The sequence below is a fragment of the Aythya fuligula genome, chromosome 9 (assembly GCF_009819795.1).
Source record: "Aythya fuligula isolate bAytFul2 chromosome 9, bAytFul2.pri, whole genome shotgun sequence".
Classification (NCBI taxonomy): domain Eukaryota; kingdom Metazoa; phylum Chordata; class Aves; order Anseriformes; family Anatidae; genus Aythya; species Aythya fuligula.
The window spans coordinates 24,611,877-24,635,851 of record NC_045567.1 but is presented as its reverse complement, the minus strand read 5'-3'; the positions used below and the strand labels follow the sequence as shown (position 1 = coordinate 24,635,851).

At 42.1% G+C, this 23,975-nt stretch overlaps 2 protein-coding genes across 2 annotated transcripts; one reads left to right on the top strand and one right to left on the bottom strand.

Moving 5' to 3' along the window:
• The first annotated feature begins 687 nt into the window (after nucleotides 1-687).
• On the top strand, nucleotides 688-22,333 carry GFM1 (G elongation factor mitochondrial 1). Its single transcript, XM_032193301.1, has 17 exons — nucleotides 688-856; nucleotides 1,575-1,707; nucleotides 1,924-2,128; nucleotides 2,763-2,879; nucleotides 3,470-3,620; nucleotides 7,709-7,863; nucleotides 8,945-9,029; nucleotides 9,670-9,807; nucleotides 10,489-10,590; nucleotides 11,263-11,319; nucleotides 11,716-11,853; nucleotides 12,646-12,728; nucleotides 18,745-18,907; nucleotides 19,832-19,976; nucleotides 20,344-20,504; nucleotides 21,369-21,422; nucleotides 21,886-22,333. The coding sequence occupies exons 1-17, from the start codon at nucleotides 848-850 to the stop codon at nucleotides 22,015-22,017; spliced, it is 2,028 nt and encodes a 675-aa protein (XP_032049192.1). The 5' UTR covers nucleotides 688-847; the 3' UTR covers nucleotides 22,018-22,333.
• LXN (latexin) lies at nucleotides 10,910-18,135 on the bottom strand. The gene is made up of 6 exons (XM_032193302.1): nucleotides 17,945-18,135; nucleotides 17,239-17,301; nucleotides 16,508-16,682; nucleotides 15,837-15,973; nucleotides 13,650-13,712; nucleotides 10,910-13,056 (listed from the first exon to the last, which is right to left on the bottom strand). Exons 1-6 carry the CDS (start codon nucleotides 18,095-18,097, stop codon nucleotides 12,967-12,969), a joined length of 681 nt encoding a protein of 226 aa, XP_032049193.1. The 5' UTR covers nucleotides 18,098-18,135; the 3' UTR covers nucleotides 10,910-12,966.
• Nucleotides 22,334-23,975: the final 1,642 nt, after the last annotated feature.

The following is a 23,975-nucleotide window of genomic DNA, read 5'->3' as shown; positions in this document are numbered from 1 at the left end:
ACGGTCCCCTATGTGCACACATGACATGACCCCGGCCATGCTTCCCTAGTACCAGCAGCCCTTATTTTCATCTAATACGAGCCAATATCGTGTTTTGAGGGCGAGATGAATTAGATTTATTTATTTTTTTTGAGGATCTCGCCTTTACATCTCAAACCTCGGCGGCGCCCGACCCCGCATGCGCCGCGCTCCGGAAGCGCCGCGCTGAGGCGCTGAGGCGGCGGGCGGCAGCCATGCTGCGGGCACTGCGGGCCGGGGCGGCGCGGGGCCGGCGGCAGCCGCAGGTAGCGGGGAGCGGGAGGGGGGCGGCCGCCATCGCGGCGGGGACCGGGGAGAGCCCTGACAGGGCCCGGCTGAGGGGAGCGGGCCCTGCGCCGCGCCGTGACGGGGTGGGAGGGGCATTGGGGAAAAGAGGGAAAAAGTGGCAATTCTGGGAAAAAAGGGTGTCTGGCCGGGGCTGTGCTCGACCTGGAGAAGTCCCTCGTTAGGCTGAAGGCGCCCGTCTGCGGGAGGGAGGCTGGAGTCCGGCGAGGGGACAGGGATAAAGGACAACGCAGCGGCCCTGGCCTGGGGGCTGCCTGAGGGCTCTGCAGGGCTTCAGGGTGCTCAGAAAGGCCCCTGGGGGCAACTGAGAGCAGCAGGGTGACCATTTGATCCGCATTTGATCTGTGCTTCCCTAAACCAGCCACAATCCCTTTTCCAGCTTCTCCTGAACGCCTGCAGGCACTGCTCCTCAGGCATCCTCCCCAATGAGCGGATCCGCAACATCGGCATCTCGGCCCACATCGACTCGGGGAAGACCACCTTGACGGAGCGAGTCCTCTTCTACACTGGCAGGATAGCACAAATGCACGAGGTCGGTTTTTGGGGGATGCCAGGGCAGAGTGGCTCTCCGTGGGCTGTGTGTTGGGTGCCAGCGCAGCGCTGCTGGGGCTCGTTCATCTGCAGCCTACTGCATGGGGTCAGGGAGCTGTGCCTGATGCACCCGGTGGCAGGCCAAGCTAGGAGAGGAAACCTAAATTTAAATTTAAAAATAAATGGAGAAGAAGAGGATCAAATGATCCCTCATTTGCTGCAGTGTTCTCTCTCTTCCACAACACTTCAAATCATATTTTGAAACTTATTTCTGGTAAATGCACCATGGGAGATGCACGTTTCTTTTAATACTGACAGGGATGGCTGTGAGAAACTGAGAGAACATAAGGATATAGTTTTTAGATTCAGATATATTAGCTTATTAAATTAATAAAAAAAATATAAATTTATAAATAAATAATTTATAAATTAATAAAAAAGCTTATTAAATTAATAAAAAGTGAAGCCTAATTTGTGGCAGGTTTTTGATAAGCTCTTTCAGGGTGATGATCAGGAGAGTAAAACACATTAGCTTAGTAGATGAAGCTGCAAAAAAATCAAGCTTCTTTGCACTTCAGGAATTATAAATGGTTCTCTCATGTCTCCTTCTCATTGCTGTGTGAAGGATGATGCTCACTGTATGAAAGATTGCTCCTGCTCCTGTAGAATTCCCAGTAAGCTCTCTTGGACTAATTTTTTTAAATTTATTTACTGATAAGGTGAAAGGTAAGGATGGAGTTGGAGCTGTCATGGATTCAATGGAGCTAGAGCGACAACGTGGAATCACGATTCAGTCTGCAGCAACGTACACCATGTGGAAGGACACCAACATCAATATCATAGACACGCCAGGTAATGGCGGTTCCGAACGCTGTAAGGTTGCTCTTCCTTTATATATAAAAAAAACGGTGCTGTCTTTGTGCTCGTTTAGCGATTGACCTTGAGATCCTGTATGTCTGGAGACTGATTTCGTTGGATGTTGCTGTTTTTTGCAGCTGTGAGAAAACCATTACTATTTTTTATCATCTATGACTAACTTTTTGTTGGCTTTTTTTTATTGTTACTTAGGACACGTAGACTTCACAATTGAAGTAGAGAGATCTCTGAGAGTTCTTGATGGAGCTATTCTGGTTCTCTGTGCTGTTGGAGGAGTTCAGTGCCAGACAATAACTGTGAACAGGCAAATGAAACGTTACGGCGTGCCGTTTGTAACATTCATCAATAAGCTGGACAGACAGGGCTCTAGTCCAGCCAGAGCAGTCCAGCAGTTGAGGTATCTATCGCTTTAACTTACCTGTGGAATAATTCTGAACTATTCACAGAGCAGATTAATACTAAGAATATTGAAAAACATTCTCTTGTGGAGTCTGTAATCGCATTTTGGGAGATAATGCATGGCTTGAGGTTAAATGGGGAACTAGATTCAGAGCCACTTTAAAAACAGCCTTTTTAATTTTTCTTAGATACTGGTGGGAAATGTCCTGTAGCTCGCAGCAGGGCAATGACACAAGGTTGGGCAGTTTCTGCTTCAAATACCAGAAGTTCCGCGTGCCTCTTACCTGCCACCTTTCTGTGCCAAACTTTTATCTGTGAGATGCACATGTTAATGTGCAGCAAGGGAGAAGGAACTCCCATAATCAAGTAATCAATCTGAAAGCTGTCTTTTGTGCTGCCTTTTTTCCCATGGAAGTTGCTCACTCTATCTGTTGGGATATAGAAGTCAGGCAGTTACTCATGGTAAAATGCAACTAGGCATTTTTCATCAGTATTGGTAGATTTTGGCACTGTTAAAAGAACGGAATATGGTGATACAGTGTAGGAATGAGATGTTGTTTAAAGACCATCTGGAGCACATGAATGGAAGTGACTTTTTTCTTCAGCTAATCGATGTTTCCTCACTTTTTCAGATCCAAGTTAAAACACAACGCAGCTTTTGTTCAGATTCCAATCGGTCTGGAGGGAAACTTTAAAGGAGTTATAGATCTAATTGAACAAAGAGCTATATATTTTGATGGTGCATTTGGGTAAGGTTTGAAACTTGCATATTTCTTGTACTGAAGTGATTCTTTAGATGTGTAATACCTATAGTTTTTCTTCAGATATGAAGCCTGCTGTTTGGAGAGTTAGGGATGCAGCTTGTGTTAGGGCTGAGGTATCAGCTTTCAGCCCACCAGGTTACAGCAAAACGATTCTGCAGAGTCAGATTTAATGACTGGTAGCTTCAGCATGAATCTCTGGCTAACTGCGGCGGTGTGCAGGGGTGGTAGCAGTGCTTGCCACCCAGAGAGATGGGAGACTTGCTTCATAACGGAGCAGATAGTGGAGATTTGGCAGGAGCTTACTGGGATGAAGATAAGATGTGGGTGAGCTTGTTGATCAGGTTGTCCTGCATCCCTGCAAACTCCTACCGTGAGTGGGAAGAACGCTTTCCTGCTAAAGCATCAAAGCATCAAAGATAGCAAGTTAATAACCCAATTTTTTATTTATTTATTTTTTAATATCCATGCCAACAGTAAATTTTTCTTGGTCAGGCTGGTCGTCATAATGACTAGCGATTGAAAGGCTGCTTCGTGTGGTATCCCTCAGAGTGGCTGTATTATTTGTGTGTTTTTAGCCAGACTGTTCGATACGATGAAATCCCAGCGGAGTTTAGAGCAGAGGCTGCAGATCGGCGTGGGGAGTTGATCGAGTGTGTTGCTAATTCGGATGATCAACTCGGGGAGCTGTTCTTGGAAGAAAAGATTCCAACAGCTGCTGACTTAAAGGTAACTTCATGGTGTTTCTTCTTAACATCGTGTTCTTTCTGACTTATTCCCTTCTCCCTAAAACGTTTCTTGAAGTCTTGAAGAAATCCTTTGCCTGAGCTCTGTAGGGCGTCACCTCCTGCGGGTGGACTCCCAGTCCAATCCCTATTGAGGGCCCATTCCAAATTTACTTTCTGATCAGAAAGTCTGAGCTTGTGGATGCCCCTTTGAGCCATTTGCTCGGCTCTAAGGTACATCTGCTTGTTTTTGCCATTCTGTTACCTACCTGCAGTGCAGCTATTGATGTCTGTGACTTACCTTGTATTCTGTAGTGAATCAGTTGTGAGTTGCTCTAAGTCTTCCTGTGCCTAGGAAATCCTGCCTCAGTTTGTTTTTGTGTTGATGGCATCCATCGCGTAAAAGGAGCAGTACACTAGAAGGAAATCGGAATGACTTGACTTGGAGATTCCAGAGGAAACAAATCTAGGACCAAAAAAAAGAATTTAAAAGAGAAGAAAAATGAATTTCTTGAAAGATGCGGAATGCTTGTACATGATTTATTTTATGAAATACTTTAAATACCAAGTGTCAAACATGCCAACACAGAGGGAAGCACACAGAAGTAATGAAGAACACCGTTTTTCCTACATCAGCTGGTCATAGACTGAAAATTGTTTGTTCCCAGGACAGTTTGGTATCAGTTTTTTCAAGTGCATGTCCACATAACAAAACGTGGTGGGGAAGCCCAGCTGCTGCAGCTCTCCATTGTTTTGCAAGTCCTGCAGCAGTTTGTTCCTGGATGAGATCAGCTTACACTGTTCAGTGGTGGCTGAAGAGTAGACACAAACATGTTCTTGGCGATCTGCACGTCCTGTAGTGGATTGTTATGTGGATCGCAGTCCCTTCCCTAAGCACTGCAGGTGAGCAGTGACTGTGGTGTTGGCTTTAGTCAGGACAGGTATAAATGCTTGGCTACCCCAGTCAGCAAAAAACAGCCTGTACCACACACACATGGACTTAATTTTTCTGTGCTGTGAGCGTGAGGTGGCCTGAGGACACCTTAGGGCACTGCTCACCAAGTTGGCATTCACCATGCAGCCCCGCGAGTGGGTGTGTAACTGAGGGCAGCAACGCACAGCTGTTGGCACACAGCGAGTTGTTGGGTGTTGTGTCGTGACAGCCGGTAGCGTAAGGCAGCCATACCGAGGGCTGTATTGCAGGCATGAGTCCAACGTGGTTGCTTTTTACCCTTTTAGCTGTGTTATGGCCATATAGATTGAGTTAATTTGTGCTTGGTGCAGGCATTTGTGAGTATTTGCCACCACGTCTTGCTACCCTCAGAAGTTAACCTGAAAAATAATCTTCTAGTGGCTGCTGTTAACAGTTATTAATCAAAGATTGAAGCTGCCACAGGGGATAAGTTGCTTAATGTGATAAATTAATTAAAAAAAAAAAAAAAAAAGTGCTGTGTGAAGAGCCTGTAGCCATGGCAGAAGTGTTGCATGCAGACTGCTTTTCCAAGGGAGCTGCTGGTGAAGTTCAAATCGGTTTGCTTTAGAGTGGCAGCGTGTTGCACAGAGCCTCACTGGGGGCCGAAGTCTGCCTGACGTGACACTCCTCATCTCCTTTTGCTTCTCCCCGCTGGGTGCTCAGCTGTGGCTGCAGGAGCCGAGCCGAGCTGAGACGCGGTAGGAGCAGGAGCTATTTCGGTGAGTGGAGCCCGCCAGGCCAGCTGGGCTCAGGTCAGGAGTGATCAGAGTGTTACTTTAAACAGAGCCATGACATTGAAGTCCTCTTCTGAGCATTTGTCTCCTTGGCAGTGCCTGCTTGCCTTTGTGCAGTAGTCTTTTTTTCCTGGTAAGATTTGCCCTGCTCGCTTTCCTGGAAGTTGCCCACTTTATCTGGTGGGATCGGGAGGGCTGGCAGCTGCTCAGAGCTGGTGGGCACGCCAGGTCCCCCAGGGGTTATTCATTTGAATCTTCATGGCCGCTAAACTTTGATCATTTTTAACTTTGTAACAGACCTTGGGCTTGAGTTTAAAAAAAAAAAAAACAAAACACAGCCCACACACCTTGTTTTGGCTGTCTGGGTGATTACTGGTGGTGAGGAGTAGGCAGGAATCTGTATATCCCCACTCGGCTCGAGGCGTAAAAGCAAAAGGCTTTTTTTCAGAAGTACCCAAAAAATGTAGCTCTTAGTGATACAACCATCCATTTAGCTAGTCCAGTAATCAAATATTATTTTATGAAGCCTGAGCCGGTCATGTTTCAGGGCAGCCCGTCTCTCTTAGGTAAAGATAGAAATAGAACAGCAATTCTGGAGACCTGCAGGGATCAGCCCTCCACCTAGAGGAGGGACGGTACAGATGTGAATGTACCAGCACCGTGAGAGGTGACAGGCTTTGTGCAGCAAGCTATTTTTGATAGCTCCTGCTGGGATGAAAATCTGTTGCAAAACTGAATTTGCCTATTCAGCATGCATCTGCTTCCCACTTCTGAAAGCCAATTAATTACAGCTATAATGGCTCCAGCACTGCAGATGCAGGTTAATTCGTCCTAATACGTCCCCGAAGATGGATTTTCTTTCAGTGGCCAGCAGCCAAGTCTCTGCTGAAAATAATCTTTTGGTAGGAATGATGCTAAGTATCGCTCCTGGATGGCACAGTCCTAGCACACCGTGGTTGCTGCAGATCAGCTGGCTCGACATCACCCAGTTTGCTGCCGTCTGTAACGCTGCACTCAGGGAGCTGACGTGCCCCAGCTGCTCAGTAGGGCACCGGGGTACCAACAATCTCTGTAAGGAAATAAAAGGGTGCCTCCCCACCCCTAAAGAGGGTAAATTGCAGTCACGTTGCTTTATTTGAAAACACGTGGCCAAATAGAAGCACCGGGCATCAGCTCGGGGGTATTTGCAGCATTGCAGTGTGTGAGAGCAGACGTGGGCTAAAGGAGCAGAAGTGCTGATGTAGGAACTTTTTCCTTGTATTATTTTTGTGAAATCATTAAATCAACAAATCGAAGGGAACACATCTCATTCTCAGAACAATTTAAAGGAAGGATTTTCTATTTGCTCTGTCAAAGGTTTTTGTTTTTTTCCATTGTCACTTTTGGCTCGGGTAGTCCACATCGCGCTCTGGGTTAATGATAAAGATAGTTCAGCCTTCTCTCTTCAGGTTCTCTAAATAACTCCCAGCTTAGGTGATGTGATGTATCTTAGTCTGTTAAGGGGAATCCATTTCTTTCCGTTTATCAGACAGCAGGCGCTGCTTGAGTTGGAGTGAGGCCACCGTCTCCGCGGGGAGGTGGCATCCTCTAGTGGCAGGGAGGGGTGAGGCCGAGGACGCAGTCCTGGCTTCGGTAACTGGCTGGGGTTAGTTCCTTTCTGCTCACCTTTCCAAACCTTTACAGACAGCGATGGAAGCCATTCTGGAAGCTGTTGGTTCTCAATTAAGCATCGCATGACATTGCAAGGCGTGGGTGGAAACCACTGAGCAAGCAGGAGGCTGGTGTGCAGTTAGGTTTTCGTTCTCAGCCGCTTAGGAGATCCTGCAAGGATTCCACAACTTCAGCAACTGCAGATGGATGTGAATAGGTTCTTCTGCTGTGATGTCAAAGCACTCCTCATCAAAAAATGATGATTCCTTGGGCATGACACTTAACCAAATATCTCTGCACTACCAAAATTTCTCTTTCAGCAGAATTTTCCATACTTTAGAGAAGCTGAAGCGTCTCATCTTGCTTTCACAAATATCTGTGTATTGTTTCCCAGCGAACTTAAATATGGGGAATGAGAGGCCTAAGACAGACTTGAAGAATCCCAACTTTATCAATGTAGAATCAAGGAACTTTTTCTGAATATTCTGGGGTTATCATTGTAGTTCTTAAGCATTATCAATTCTAAGTTAAACTTAAGTTGTTGGAGGGTGAGGGGGGCAACTCTCTTGCTTCTCTAGAGTATCAGTGAGCAAGGTGTAGTGGGAGGCTTTTGTTGTGGGCTCCAGCAGGTAGTCAGCGTGGATGGAGGCGATGTCTGGAATGCTTCACATTTGTGCTGCATCAGACTCCCGGAGCTGTTGCAGAAGGCCAGTAATGCACTGATAATTTTTCCAGCTTGCAATCAGAAGAGCAACACTGAAAAAGTCCTTTACCCCCGTACTTGTGGGAAGCGCTTTGAAGAACAAAGGAGTACAGCCACTGCTGGATGCTGTCTTAGAATACCTCCCAAATCCTTCGGAAGTGGAGAACTATGCTATTCTTAACCAGGGGTAAGTCCATTCGTTAACCTATGCTGAGGTCTTAGAATAAGGTTTGAAAGCAGTGCAATATGTGGTGGGAAACTTCAGTGACAAAACACGCGGTCATTTACCATTTGCATTAATTAATGCAATTATCATTCTGCGCCACATTCCAAAAGTAGGAGAGCTCACCTGTCATTTCAGGGTTGCTGTTTATACTTGTACCTCTAATGCGCACTAACTGTTTTTCAAACGTAACATTTATATGCTGAGACAGCTCTTATAAATTAATGATAACCCTTGAAATCATGCCTACATTAGAGGGGAGAGCACATCTGAAATACGTTAACTGATGTTTTATTCATTCGGACGTGGCTGTTGAAGTAGATGTGCCATCACAATTAAGAAATATGAAACCTGACATCAGAGGCAGCAAGCAGCCCTTCACATTCCAGTCGTGGCTTGGGGGTGGTCATCAGGCCTTCTGAATGCCTTAGAGTTGTTCAGACACAATAAGAGCTAAGCAGAAATGATGCCAATAAATACAGTTTATGGCTTTTTCCCAGCGGTCACCTGAATTTTTGAGTCCTGGCTGCTGCTGGGCCATTTCCTACATGTTAACATCTGCCTGCTAGGGTGGGCTGAAATGCCTAATGTGGCTTGTGGGCATTGGCAGAGGAGTTCTGCAGCATCCCTTCCCTGTGCTTCTGCATCCACATTGCAGTCTTACTACAAAGCTGCGGTTGCAAAGCCTTTAAGATTGGCGTGTTCAGCTGCTTTTAGGTCAACCACTGGTACACCCATTTCCTTTTATATGCCTTCTGTACCTGCCAGTACAGAGAAGTTAACCTGTGGCATGCAAGCTGCAACTCAGTGTATATAACATGCTCTTGTTTTGTGTTTTGGTGGATAATCCCCTTGCTGGCATTTACCAAAACCTTCCTGTCTTGTATGTGCAAGAGTAGAACAACCCAGCATGTAAGGCTCTGCTATAAACCTGTGAAACCAAGGGCCCTTGGGACTTTCCAAGACTGGACTTGTGTTAGAGGAGATTGCTGTGTTTTCTTCATAACATAAACTGCATTTCAATTCTGTTTTTTTTTTTTTTAAGGGATTCTGAGGACAAAGCCAAGTTCCTGCTGAAATCCACTCGAGACAATTCCCAGCCTTTTGTAGGCCTCGCTTTTAAACTAGAGGTAAGCTGTTTAATGTTCTTATCTAATATAAAAAAAATATTAGAGAACAGTAGAAAACACAAACCCAGCTTCCAGCCATAATATACACAAATGTATCAGACATTGCCAAATTTGGAAGTCTTTAAATAGATTCTGGGCCTCAAATACTTCACAGTTTTAAAACCTGAAAGTGTTTTTTTGTTGTTGTTTGTTTGTTTGTTTGGAGGGGGAAGGTTGGCTTATTACAAATACTTTCCGAGAAAAATTCAGGGTTTTTTTAAGTTGAAAATAATGGAGCAGGAGAGAGACAAAAAGGAAAAAATACAGTTTTAACCAAATGGGTTGCTTGCTGCCCAGAGAGTAGCAGTTCACATGAAAATCTGGAGTGTGGCTGACCAAATTATTAGCTAATGTGTGCCTCTGTTGGGAAGGCTCAGCACTGGCAAAAATGGTGAAGTAAAGGAAATAGCCAGTAAATGTCAAGTTCCTTTTCAGAGTCAAGTGAAAGCTGAGACTATGCTAAACAAAGTTTTGTTTACGTATCTAGTGTGTAAACTCAAAACAGAATAATTTGTTCAGTCAGAGCAGACCATACTTCACACAGTAGTTGTCTTGACTCCCGGAAGGATTATATTTCATTTTTAATGAATTTTGATTTCAGGCCGGCCGTTTCGGGCAGTTAACTTACCTTCGAGTTTATCAGGGGATGCTGAAGAAGTCTGATTATATTTATAACACTAGGACTGGGAAGAGAGTGCGTGTCCAAAGACTTGTCCGAATGCACTCAGACAACATGGAGGTGAGTGAGGGGCAGTCCAGGCACATGGGCTGCTTTTTGAGATACTCTCACTAAACACACTTCTCGCTTTTCAGGTATCTCTGAATGATGTGATAATGTCAAATTTCTGCTTTTGTTGTTAATTCATGTTAGCCTGTAGCGTTTAATAGATGTCTACAAGAAACTGAATGATCTTCAGTGTATTATGCCCACTGAAGTGGAAGAATCTTTGCCTGGGAAGCATTATAAGATGGCTTTGAGATGACAGCTAAAGAAAGCTAGCTGTGGTATTACCCCATGTTCCATGCTTGTGGGAGAAGGGAAATAGGATTGGCAAAACATCCAGCAAAGTTTTCTTTCATGTGATTATCAAACACTATTCTTAAACTGAAAATTGATTCTCAAACTGCTGCAAATGCAACCCTTTCCTGTTTAAAATTCCTTAACTCCATAGCTGGATCATGACCGCCTGTAAAAATGTTTTGTTGCTTGCTTTGCATCCTTACATTAAAGTAAGGTAGCAACCAATCTGGGATACACTTTTTGGACATTTGTTTTGAAGAAATGGATGGGGGAAAAAAAGGAGCTTAATGTTAGGCTTTTAAACATGGTATTTATATCTCTGCTTAAAACCAAATGTAGTTTGTAATGTTAATATCTTTTTCAGTGTCCTCTAAACAGTAACTTTTTTTCTTTCTTAAGGATGTAAACGAAGTTTATGCAGGAGACATATGTGCGTTGTTTGGAATTGATTGTGCTAGTGGGGATACGTTCACTGATAAAACAAGTACTGACATCTCCATGGTGAGTATGCCTCCTCATGTACAGTAATTTACTAGGATTTTGTTGTAAAAAGTTATAATCATCTGTCATGTTTAAATATTTTTTGATGTATTCACAACTGCAAATATTTTTGTGATGATTATACCTCAGGAAGGCTGTATATGTAGAAGTGTGGTGCATTCAAGAGCTGCACATTCGTTTACAACACTTGACATCAAATCCACTATTGCAGTGTTATCAAACCGTTCAGGGCTGTCGGAAGCATTACCACATCATTTGCTGTCCATGGGTAACTGAATACTGAGAGGATGCTATTATCCCCAAACTACTGAGCTATGTATTTGTATACAGATGTAAAATATCACTTTTATTTATATGTACATTTACAAAATATGATGGGAAGCAGAGTCTTCGAAGTAGTGTGAATCCATACAGAGAACAGCTTGCCTCTAGGTAAGTCTTGGAAATGCTGTGGTTGGCAGTATGGCATTTATTAAGTCATAGCCTTGTAGCAGTCCTGAGGAGAGTTACATAATTTTGTTGCATTTACACGATGACATTAGACGCAGGTTGATACGTAAAGCAGTCATCTGTTTGTGACCCAGAGTTCTTGTGATCCACATTTTCTGGAGAAGTTGCATCACTAGGTGTAGCAACACCTGATTGCGTGATCTCTTCCTTTATCACTTGCAGGAGTCCATACACATCCCTGATCCTGTTATTTCGGTAGCTATGAAGCCTTCCAACAAGGTAAGAACCTGTGAATCAACCTTTTTCTGACCGAGTGGCCTTCCTTCTGCCGCTTTTATTGCTTTGTGCTGGTTAGCAGTCAAATATGAAATCGTGTAGACTAAGGTGAGCGTTGTTGTGAAATATTCTTTTGAAAGTACTTAAGAACATAATCACGTTATCTGAATGATGTGTTAGATAATATTACTTAACCCTAAAGAACGTGTGTTTTGAGCTAGGTAAACATAGACTTCAAATAACTGGAGAAATAAATGCAGCTCTAAGTGGGTGGCTGTTTCAGAAAATAACTTCATGAGAGTAGAAGTGCTAAGCAGTTGACAAGAAAATTTCAGGTTTCTTCGTGTGACTTCTGGACATTCAGTTAATGTTTCCTTTCAATGTGTAATTGTTTTTTAGAACGACCTTGATAAATTTTCAAAAGGCTTGAGCCGCTTTTCAAGGGAAGATCCCACCTTTAGAATCCATTTTGATGATGAGAGCAAAGAGACCATTGTCTCTGGAATGGGAGAACTGCACTTGGAAATCTATGCCCAGGTAATTTGGAAAGCAGAATCCATGGAGTCTACTTTTGACTATTTTGCCAACCAAGAATTCTCCTTCCTTTCTGGCAGAGACATGGCATTGCTATACAAAAGTTTATCTGCAGGTAGGATAATCAATGCCAGTCTTTAGGCCTGATTTTGGAATTGAGTACTTTAGGTCTCTTCATATTTGCAGGATTCTCTGCAGGTGCACAACTAAACTTAAAACCACGGTTCTCACGTGACAGCTATTTTGAGGTTTTCCTAGCAGAAAGTGACCACTAGTAGCTGCTTAGGGAAGTACTCAACTTCTTAGTCAACTTTTGAAGACTCTTCCTCTCTAGTGGTTCCACTTTGAAGGCTTATTATCTATTTAAATGAAACTTCTGTCTAGAATATTTTCACTTTTTTTTTGCTTCAAAGACATAAAAATTTTGTATTAAGCACTATACTTTGCTTTAGCAGCCTTTGCTTATAATGAATTTTCCTGTTAATTATTTCCTACAAGGAGAGAGAAATATTCTGCTTCCATTCTTTTAAAGGTATCATTCCATAATTAGAGATGATGCAGGCAGGAGGGAACAGTTACTTGCAATGATTTATTTGTTTCTTTCAAGTTGATATCTGTTCTGGATTTTAGTTTAAATACAGCAGATGTATCTGAAATGTTGAAAGGTTGAAGAAAAGCTGGCTTTTGTTTCGGAAAATTTAAACTTGAATAAATAATCACATGGTTGCTTTTCCCTGTATTGCCATGGTGTAGGTACAACTCTATTTCATTCTTTTTTTTTTTTTTTTCCTGCAGAGAATGGAAAGAGAATATGGTTGCCCTTGCACCATGGGAAAGCCAAAAGTTGCCTTTAGAGAGAACATATCTGCACCTGTGGCGTAAGTATTCTTTTAGCAACAATGGAGGGTTTTTTTGTTTGTTTTGACATAGACTTTGACTGCACAGTAGAGAAAGTGCCAGATCAAAACACAACAAAGAGGGGGAAAATGTTTGAACAAAGGTTCTTTCTTCGTACCTTGATTGTTTGTCCACCCCACCAATTTATATTCCCCCCCTTGAAATGCCCGTGGTAGCATCTGAGCTTCTCCCATTGCTGTATCAGATGCTGCAGTCGTCCTATACATGTTTTGGCTGACGGCTGTTCTGTGTTACTTCAATGCCATGCTGCGGATGCCAAAGAACTGTCATTTGCCAGGGAATAATCTCCTGTGGGTAGAAAGTAAAAATGTGAGAAGTGAGAAGGTGTTTTCTTTGAACAATACTGAACTGGCACCGACTGCTCTAACAGCCATACCTGGGCTGGCTTTAACTAGGCTGATCCTGCACCAACAGTTCAGGATAAGCAGCACAACACACACTCCTGTTGAATTGTTCAAGTTTTTAAGTTCTCCTACAGGAGCAGTGTTCACAGCTCCAGCTAGGATGCAGTTAAGCAGTCCAGGATGCTGGCAGCTTCTTCTTCCCTTTATCCCTGGCCAGTTTGCCCATAGTATTTCCCAAGAGGAGAGAGCTGTGAATGACCACTGTATTGAACCTCTGCCATTTGCGAGAAACACTGGGAAATCAGTTTAAAATTAGTCTCCCAACACAAATTAGAGAGCTGTTGTCTCCTGCCTGCATGGGGACAGATGCAGATAATGCTGAGACAGATGGGTGGTCATTGCCCTAACCTCACCCATTTCACCAGCTGGCCTGCCGGCACCAAATCTGTGAGAACCTCACCATCTGCATGTCTAAGCTGGACATCATACAGCTGGCAGTCTTCAAAACAGAAAAGCTTTTTAGAAATAAGACTTTACCTGGGACACGTTTTCATGAAGTAGGATCATGTAGTCGAATTCAAGATACTCATCACTTCTTTTCTGGAAAAATAAGATGAAAAGGGCTGAACTTAAGACTTCCCTCTTCCTTAAAAGTAGTGAATCAGTTCGCTTTGGTTATAATAAGTCTCTGATACACTTCCGATGAAACTGGCCGCTCATGTTAATGAATAAAGCAGATGTAGCTTAGTCATTATAACAAAACAATAATGTTTTGTTTGTGAACTCTAAAAATCTCATTTGAGACTGTAGATAACATTTAAAACCATGCTAATTCCTCCTTTAAAGAAGCTAGACACATCATAACTTTAGGAACTTATTTGGAAAGGGAATAGCTGATTCTACAAGGTGTCAGTTTAGCTTGAAAATTTGTGAATAAAATTGTCAATAGAGTAAGATTTCCAAGCTACTCCAAATGCTTTATAATGGGTAGGAAGTTATCAGTGTGTGAACAACAGAATACCTACTGACCTTTGGAACATTCTCTTTACATAACTACTCATCAGGCAGGAGGAACAAAATTACTAGAGAAAGATTACAGCAGGTTTAATAGTCTTCCGTCTTCCTTATCCTTAAATTCACCTGGTTTGTTAAAGAGGGCTTTAAAACCTTGCATGTGGTTAGCCCTGCTCCATCTGTGAAATACTTTAAGGTAGCCATCAGAGGGAGCAAATTGTTAACAAATCCTGCTCCCAAAATGAGTTTCTGCATTGCCTTCACACCTAAAACCTCATGAGAATTCACTGGCTGTACTGGGTGGCCAAATATTTGAGCTCTGAAAGTCTTTCTTTTCAGAAGAAAACCCAATCTAAAAATCTAAACAGGATTTCAATCTGAACATTCAATCTAAACATTTTCAATCTGAAAATCTAAACAGGAAGTCCTCTTTTTCAGATCTAGCGTACATACTAAATTTAAAGTTGACCATCACTTCGGGAATTATTCTTAACTCACAGTATATTTTCTCCAATTTGAATAGAGAAGAACTGGAAGAATCTACAGAATTCTATTCAGTTAAAACATTTTTGCTCTGATCGTAACTTTTCTGAAAATAGGTTGCCTTTCCAGGTAAAATGCCTTCAAGGCCTGTTGATGATGGCAGCTGTTGACTCAATTTGAGTAGCTGTATTAAGATTTGACAGTTGTATTTATTTCTGAGCTTAGGGTAGATTTCTGAGCTTAGCTGCTCAGGATTAACACAGTACTTGCAATCACTCAAAAAATAGTGAAAATATAAAACATTTAATCCTGAGTATTCTGTTCCCTCGCTGTCTTATGACATGTTTTCCTGAATGCAGTTTCCATATCATAAACTTAGTTGATGCATATCATGCTGATACAAGTCTAGGAGCAATGCTTCAATTGAACTGAACTATAAACATTGGGTAGAAAGCTAACCTTGAGGTAAGTGTTACAGAAATTGTTAAATGGGTCATTTAACTCTTTTTTTAAAAAAAAAAAAAAAAGCTTTTCTGCAATATGAATGTCTCAACAAAAAATTAATTTATTCTACTTCTCCCAAGTAAAAACCAGCATTACTAAGAAGTTTGGGGAAAAAAATAAAGTTGCGTGGACTTAAATCAGTATTTTCTTTCTTGATTAGCATTTGAACGAGCAAATGGATAGAGACTGGAACAGTATAAACAAAAAGCGATGTAGATTGTATTTTATTGAAGTTGAGATGCAGCCCATTGCTGCTTGTCTAGATCTTGGTACTGCAGAGATGTCAAGCAGTGTTACAGTGACTGATTGCTAGATCATGATGTAAATCAAGAATATTCCAATGCCTGTTATGCAGGTGCAGGATTACTGGCAGATCAGCCTACACTACAGATGAAAGGCAGGAAAGTAATATAAAACTGTAATCAAAGGGATGACCCCTAAGTGGAAAGGAAATTTTTATTTTAACTAAATAACCATAGAATACTGCTCTCACAGGAAAGCTGCTTCTAAAAGCAAAATTCAGGAAGAGAAGAAGTAGACTGAATAAACAGGCAGCTAAAACATAAAGCTTAAACACTGGCTTAAAAATGAACCAGACCAAGAAGTTGAAACACAGTTGAGGTTTCTTGCTTAAGAACTTTGCCTCAGCTGTACTTCAGTACATGCCACAATTGTTCAGCTCCTGAATATTTTATTTCTTGCAGGGCATTGATGGTAACTTACCACTTGCTTCACGTGCTTTATTTGGGCAAGTTGGTACTTAGTATTTTCATTTGAGTTCCTCCATATCACATAGCCAGAGGCAGCCCAGGCTAGTGCTCTGATGGGCTCCATTTCTGGGGGCACATTGCCGTAGCTGTCTGGGAAACAAAGCAAAAAATACACATTAAGTAAAATTCATGGAGTCGCAGTCATTAATGGGATGATACAGCTTAGTAGACAGGGTCTGGTGCTAAAACTCAGGGGACCTGGCTGATGTTTCTTGCTGTTACAGACCTATATGATCTTGGAATACCTGCTATACCACCCCTCTGCCCCACTTCTTCCTCTTAACACACATTCTGTAAGGCCTTCAAGGCAGGGGTTGCTCTGCAGTAAGCACAGACCAGAGTAGTGCAGTTGGGGCACCTGGTGTGCTACCAGGAACAGATAAAGAAGAGGTTAAGAGGTAGCAGAGGGTTTTCAAGGAGCAGTCACATGCAAATCACAATTCAGCAAGGAAAGTGCAGAAGCGTGTATTCAGAGAAGGGCCAACAGCCCGATCCCCCTGGTCCCAGCTCCTATGGTAGGGGCTCCCACATGGATCACGGACCACCACTGCGTTAGCTCAGGTTTGCTTCTGGCCATGGAACATGTTCTCTCACTTCTCTCTCACCCAGGTCCCTTCTTTGTACCTGGTATGTTCTCTGCCACAAGCTCGTTTTTCAGGCTCTTGATTCGATTGTAGAACAGGCTATCTGCTTCATCTGTGTTCTTAAGTTCGCCTTCAATTGAAAATTGCACATCTGGAGCAGCGTTTTTGTTGCCCAGATGATAAAGAACCTCAGCAGTGCAGTTAACAGTACTGTCCTGTTACAGAGTTAATTAAGGTATTAATACTTGATTAAATGCATGTATAATATTGGTAATTTGCACTTTAAAAATTATTTTTTTATTTTCTTAGGGTATGACCCACAGAGATTTGTGATTATTTAAGACAAGGTTACATTTGTAACAAGGTTCCATTTGTAGCATTTCTGTGAATATACTTTAAAGGCACTTTTCCTTCTGTAGAGATCTCAAATGCAGTGTCTGTGGTGCAGAATGTCACTCCTGTTACTTAGTTGGAGTCATGGGTTTGTATAACTTCCGTTTGAAATTGAATGACATTGTAATGTCTTTGTCATTTCCCTCAATTTGGTGTCACAGCAGTAAGCATCAGATACTCAGGGCTTGTATGGTGTAGGAAGTGGTGATTTCCTTTTAGTAAAAAAGGGAATCACCCTTTTCAGATTTAAAATTTGAAACACAATCCCCAGCTGTTACGGTCGGCTAGGATCAGCAGCATGAAGTTTTGGCTGTTCAGTACACATCACTAGTGCCAAATTCTGCCCAAAAGGTGTTAACGAAGTAAATCCAAACTCACTTTCTCAAAGATGTCTTCTAACACGAATTCCAGGTGGTATTTATGCCCGACACCATCAATATCCTAAATAAGGAGAAGATTAAGAATATTTATTTTGTATAATGCTGAATTTCTTTGGATTCTGGAGAAGTTTCTCCAGAAGTTACAGAAGTTACTCTGTAATATGAATACAGAGCTGGACTATTCTTTTTTTTTTTTTTTTTTCTTCCAGCTGTTGAGATTGCTCGTTCAACACGCAGGTGGCACAGAGCCTGATCAGTGCCACCTGTTCCCTTCCCAGTCTTGCATGCTGGCATCCCAGCATGGTTCTGCCCTATACCACATACTGCCTGGTTAAACTTGACACACCAATCTTACTTGGTTCCTTATACTGCACACATTTTGCACTTTGTTAGCAATTGCATTAAGTCTTTTTACAAAACCAGCTCTCCGCAGTTAATCAAGCAGGTTAGCTTTGCTACAACCCGGGTCCTAGCAGGCTTAGGGGCACATCACCCCCTCTGTGGTGAATTTTGCCTCCCTCACAGCATCAAAGAGCATCCTCCCCCTGAGTGCGTGTGCTGTGGGGGTCCTTAATTAAACACCATCTGCCTGCAGAAGGGCAGACACAGCATTAGCACCGTCAAACCAGCGTCTATTCCTCAGCCCCAGGCAGCGCTGCCTCAGGGTGCCCGCAGCCCCCTCAGGCCCCGCGGCCGGGCCTCACCTGGCGGCGGGCGCGGTTCAGGGCCCTCAGCGCCGGGCCGCGCCCGGGGGTCCCGCGGCGCCAGGCGATGAAGGCCGCGGCCAGCGCCGCCGCCCGGCCGGAGAGGCTGTGGCTGGGAGGCAGCTCCAACGCCGGGCTCGGACCCTGAGACATGGGACTGGGGGGGTTTGGGGGGCGAGGAGGGCGGCCCGGCTCGGCAGGGCTGTCCCCGGCGGCAGCAGGAAGCGGCGGTGTGGGGAGGAGCCGTCACGGAGCCCTCCTCCTCCTCCTCCTCCTTTCCCTCCCCTAACGTCCTGAAACCACACAGCCAGGTGTGATAGAGGGTTGAATGTCTCAAAAAAACGAAATCCTTCTAGTTCCCTTAAAAAAATAAAAGTATCCAACAGTTGTTTGGTGTTTTTTCCCCCCAGTCACCCTTTCCCACTACCATCAAAGTACTTGGTGGGAGGGTCCTGCGGGTTCGTGTGGAAATAAGAGCTTGTGATTCAGGCAGGCGATGAGCCTGAAGGTAATCAGCCTTTATTAGCGTTGCTTGCCATATACAGAAGTGTTTTGAGTTGTTAAATCATTGCAGGCTTGTAGGTTCCAGCTTGCAAGATGAAGAAACGCGTTGCTCCTCCTTTGAGCACTGGAATATTCTCAGCTGTTGTTTTCAGCCACACAGGTTCTAGTCTTCTTGATTAACTAAACAGAGTGAAGCAAAATGCACAACAGGAACTTCTTCCTTATGAAACCGTAGTTAGAGCACAATTTCTGTAATGAATAACATAGTGTTCTGTGGGGTTTTTGCTTGGTTTTAGGTTTGAATATACACACAAGAAACAGACTGGTGGAGCAGGCCAGTACGGCAAAGTTATAGGAGTCCTTGAGCCCCTGGATCCTGAAGACTACACGAAATTAGAATTTGAAGACAGAACTATTGGCACAAATATTCCAAAACAATTTGTGCCCGCTGTTGAAAAGGTACAAAGCGATTTGTGTATGTCTGTGGTATAAGAAATACTGATTCTTGTGGTGTTGTTTTTTTGCAGTATTCTGTTAACATTTACTATGACTGTCTTGCCCCAGGCAAGGAGACTTTTCCCATTATTTCAGTGGAAGCAGAATCAAATTTATATGTTTTTGCTTAATATCTTACATTCCTAACTTTTCCACTTAATTTAGAAGCTGCTGTTTGTTTTCTTTGGTAGTGTGTGCTTGCTCTATTTCTATAGCAGTGCCTTAGTATGAAAGCTAGGCTTGCTTTTCTGACAGTAAAACAAGCCTCCTTCTGATGATCCTGCTTTTTAATTTCCATGTTCTGCTTCCGATTGTGGCCACATAATTCTTATCCTTGATTCTGAAACATGCAACTTTTTTGTGATTTCTCTGAGACCAAATATATAGGTAACTGTAGTTAAGTTAATTTAATGCGTGAGTTACCAAGTATTTCTTTTTTTTTTTTTTTTTTCTCACCACTTCTGTGGGCTTCTTCTGTTTGTGTAACTGTATAATTTATCATATACAACTTTAATACTTCTCTGTCTTCTCATGATCTTTGAAATCATTAATCAAACTAAAAGAATTCTTTCGTTATTCCATGATGTGACACTTCAAGATTTTTTCCAAGTCCTGGAAAAAAAACACACAGTCTCAAAAGAACCTTGTTTTTCAATCCAATAGTTGAAGTATTATTTTCCACATAAAGCATTCTTTCACTCTTTGATCATACAGCCCCTTAACAAAACAAAGTCCTGAGTACGTTCCTTTTCCTTGTCTTCTATTGTATTGCATTATTTCTGTTTTTAAGGTGACCAAATTTAGTGTCTTTTATAGGCCATTGTTAATAGCAATCTTTTTAAAGCTTAATCTCAGTCTGAAAACTAACTTTAAGATGTTACTTGACAGGGATTCCGAGACGCATGTGAAAAAGGTTTAACATCTGGGCACAAGATATCTGGAGTCCGATTTGTCTTAGAAGATGGTGCACATCACATGGTGGACTCCAATGAGTTCTCTTTCATCAGAGCAGGAGAAGGAGCCCTAAAGCAAGGTATAAAACTAGTAGTCTGAATGTGTAGTCCTGCTGGCTTGTTTATTGTTGGAGCAAATTTTAATGACATCATTTCTTTAGGTTGGTTTGTTGCCTGGTATATCCATACGTATATTCAAAGTTTGGCTGGTTGTGTAGAGCAGAATATGTGCAAAAATTCATAGAAATTTTGAGGAAGGCAGACTAATCTTATAATTGTATGAAAGAGGTCCTTTTTCCTAGATTAGATTAAAGAAACACCAAAAACTTCATATTTATTGGGGTAAAAAAACGAAAACATTCTACCAAACTATCAAACGCATCAAAATGTGCTATCAAACTATGTGCCTGAGAGCACAGAGTGTATTTCATGTTCTTTTCACTCCAGCTATGGAAAATGCCACTGTGCGTATACTTGAGCCCATTATGGCAGTGGAGGTGATGGCACCCACGGAGTTCCAGGGAACAGTGATAGCTGGAATTAATCGCCGGCATGGAGTCATCACGGGGCAAGACGGCTTGGAGGGTTACTTTACTCTCTATGCTGAGGTATGTGCTGGTAGTTGCTTCCTGACCCTTTTTTCTCCTCTGTTGCCTTTTGACTCTGTTACTGGTTTTCTTACTGGCTAGAATTTTAAACATTTTGGTCAAGTTACTTAGCGGATAAGCTTATCATGAATTTTCCATTTGTGGAAGCGTATTGTGCAGTATTAGTGAACCTATTGTAAACCCATCCCGCTTCAGAGAAGCGTATTTATTACCCTAAAATCATGTGGTGTCAGAGAAAGGAATAGAACTTGATTTTGTCAAGACCGGCTGGCTGTGCTACCTTGGAGTGAAACAAATCTTTGCAGCAGTACTGATGCAGAGTTAAGGGGGATGTTTCTGGCAGCTGTCTTCCTTCAGCTGATAACTGCATTAACTGTAATAATTGCAGATAAGAGCAAAGGATTTTTCTTCACACCTTTCATATCCCTTATAAAATGTATTTGTTCTCATGTTAGAACATACAAAATGTACATCTAACAGTGGTGGTAGGTTAAATCCTCAGCAAAGCTTTAAGTAATGAGAAACCATACTGTGCATTGCTCCTGCTGCATAAACTGTATCTAGAGCTGCAGCCTTCAATGTTTCAAGTGTTGTGATCTCTTGCTAGGTGATGCAGGTTACTGAATTTGGCATACTCCAGTATCTGGTGCATTCAAACAGAGATTTGGGGGATTTTCTGCTGAATATACATTGTGAATATACATTAGTTGAAATAAGAGGTGTTTACGAAAGCAGGTAATAAAATCAGTACTGTTTACAAAGCACGCCAGATTTTTTGTATCATAATTGAGATTAGTTGGATGATAACCAAAAGTAGAAGGAAAAATACTGTGTTCCTACAAGAATAATATGCTTGGATTTTAGGTGCCGCTGAATGATATGTTTGGATACGCCACTGAGCTGCGGTCTTGCACAGAGGTAAGTACTCTACGATTTTTTTGCTAAAAGACTCTTATTTCTATGAATCAAGTGTGCTAATTTGCATCGGCATTTGCATAATACATGCTGCAGTAAAAGTGATAAAAATGGAAACAAATAAAGAATAGGAAAATAACATTGGAGCTGTTACTGTTACTTTAACTGTTTCTTAATGAACATAGCTATCACTAGCTGTGTCATATTCAGACAAAAAAATCCCTGCATACTTTGGGGAGGGAAGACATTCAGTGTTGTAAATAATACAAAGCAACAATGTCACAGAAACAATGTTCAGATACTGTTTACTTTTGTATCTTATACCTACATGCCTCAGCACATAGTGCTCCTATACTTCGCTAAGTTTTTGCTGCATGTTATTTCACAGATTTGGGTGAGGCCTACAGTTACGTAAGGCTACTTGTTTAGCATCCTAACTTTGACTATTTTCTTTCCAACTCTTCAGGGAAAGGGTGAATATACAATGGAATACAGTAAATACCAACCATGTTTGCCCAGTACTCAAGAAGAAATAATTAACAAATACCTCGAAGCAACGGGACGACTTCCTGCAAAAAAGGGCAAAGCGAAGAGCTGACTTTTTTTCCTCTTGAATACATTGAACAGTTTTTCACAATCTTCTCAAAAAGCTCGGTTGCCCAAGCCATACAAGCAGTCAATCCTGGCTGGATAAGTGCAGGCTTCAGTGGGACTTGGACTTGTAATTTCATCATAATATCCTTCCTTTGTGGTATGCTCAGAAGTCTCATCAGGAGATTACAGCTGTATTGTTCAGATGTAAATGCTGCTCGTTAACAAAATACACAAATATTATAACATTGATAATAATTTGTCTTGAAATTTGTCTCAATCCATTTTATTAAAATAATTTTATTTTTTTAATTGATAAACCATTGTTTTGTAAGTGGGTGAGTTACTATTTCTCTGTCTTTGAAAGTTTAAAATTTTTAGGTTATCAGGCTAAATATTAACTCTGGATAGATGTGGAGGATGAATTGTCATCCAATACCGTGTATTTTTCATGTAAGTGCCCCAAGCACAGATCCTTTGCTCCTGCAGTCCACTTACAGCATACAGTCCAGAGGAATGCCAGTATTTCTTCCTTATTCTCCAGAAACAATGCAAAGAGTCCCCAAAGTCGTGGCAAATTGACCAAGGTCATCTGTCAGTGCTGCTTGCTTATCACCAGATCTGCTTATCACTTACGGTACGTGGCATTTGGAAAGAGTTGACAAGAATGTACATACAAGTTAACTCTTTCCAAAACTATGAGCAATATGGTTTTATTTTATATGCTTGTTTTCTTGGCTCCTTCTCAGAAAGCCAAACAAGAGATTCCTTTTTTTAGAATCTTTCAGTCAGGAGAGCATGACGCTGATGATGCTTAGCTTGGTAATCGGTTGATGAGATCTTGCTTACTCGTAAAGAAGAGATAAAACACGCACGTTAGAAATAGGTGAGAAAAAGAAGATGCCATTTTCATTTAATTATTACCAGAAGATCCACTCTGGATTTTGTTTGCGTGCTCCTTCTTCCTGACCTACTCAGCTTAACAGCATTTTTGCAGATTTCCAGTAAACAGAGGAGGAAGTTCCAGTTCAAAACCAACTACATTCCTGGCGCAGGATCGTGGTTGATGTTTACCAGACACAGAACTGCAATGGCTGGGCTTCTTTTCCTCAGCATTCACAGAAAGACGGTGAAAATTACTAATTTTAAACTTGGAATGCGTACAGTGTCAGAGATTTGTCGGTGGCATGTAAATGCTAACTCAGTGCAGGCATGCTGTTGTATGTAAGTATGGTGTTGCTTTGGGCCAAATCCTTCTTGATTCCCTTACATCCGTAGCTTTTATTTTTGTGAAAACGTTCAGCTGGAACGAGTTTCAAGAAAAGCCCTGCAGGTTCTCTGACATTTGGAGATTTCCTTAAATAAGCAAATGTTATAGCACATTTGCCAAAGTTCAAGGATGCCTTATGCAGTGTGAATGCGATGTAAAGAAAGAAATGGGGGCTAGTTATTATTTTTGGTTATATTTATGACTTTCATGTTACGCTTTTTAGAGGCCAGTCATGATGTGAATTCTTGGCTGACAGATTCTGCCAGATGTGTGCTGGTTCTCCACAGATCTAACACAGATGCTTAGACCACAGCCTCAGGTCGCAGGCACGGTGTAGGGACAGCTGAGGCACGGTGAGGTCTGTTGAACTTAAATATGAGGGAGAAAAATCTACAGGTGGAGAGGGAAGGCTACTGGATGTGGCGGACGGTGGATGAAGGAACGGGAAGAAGCACTACCAAGAGCTTCATTTTGGAGATTTTACTTCTTCATGTGTGTTTTTGTTGTTGTTGCTTTTTGTTTGTTTTTAACTTCAATCAAATCTTAGGTAGCACTTGTAGCAACCTGATGTAGTTGAGCTCTTTGAGATATGCTGTGCTTTTTGTATGTGCGTGTGAAGAATTCAATGTGAACCAGCCTGAGCCTCAATATACGTAACGGTTGCATTGTCTTAACCAAGACTTTTGCTTCAGTAC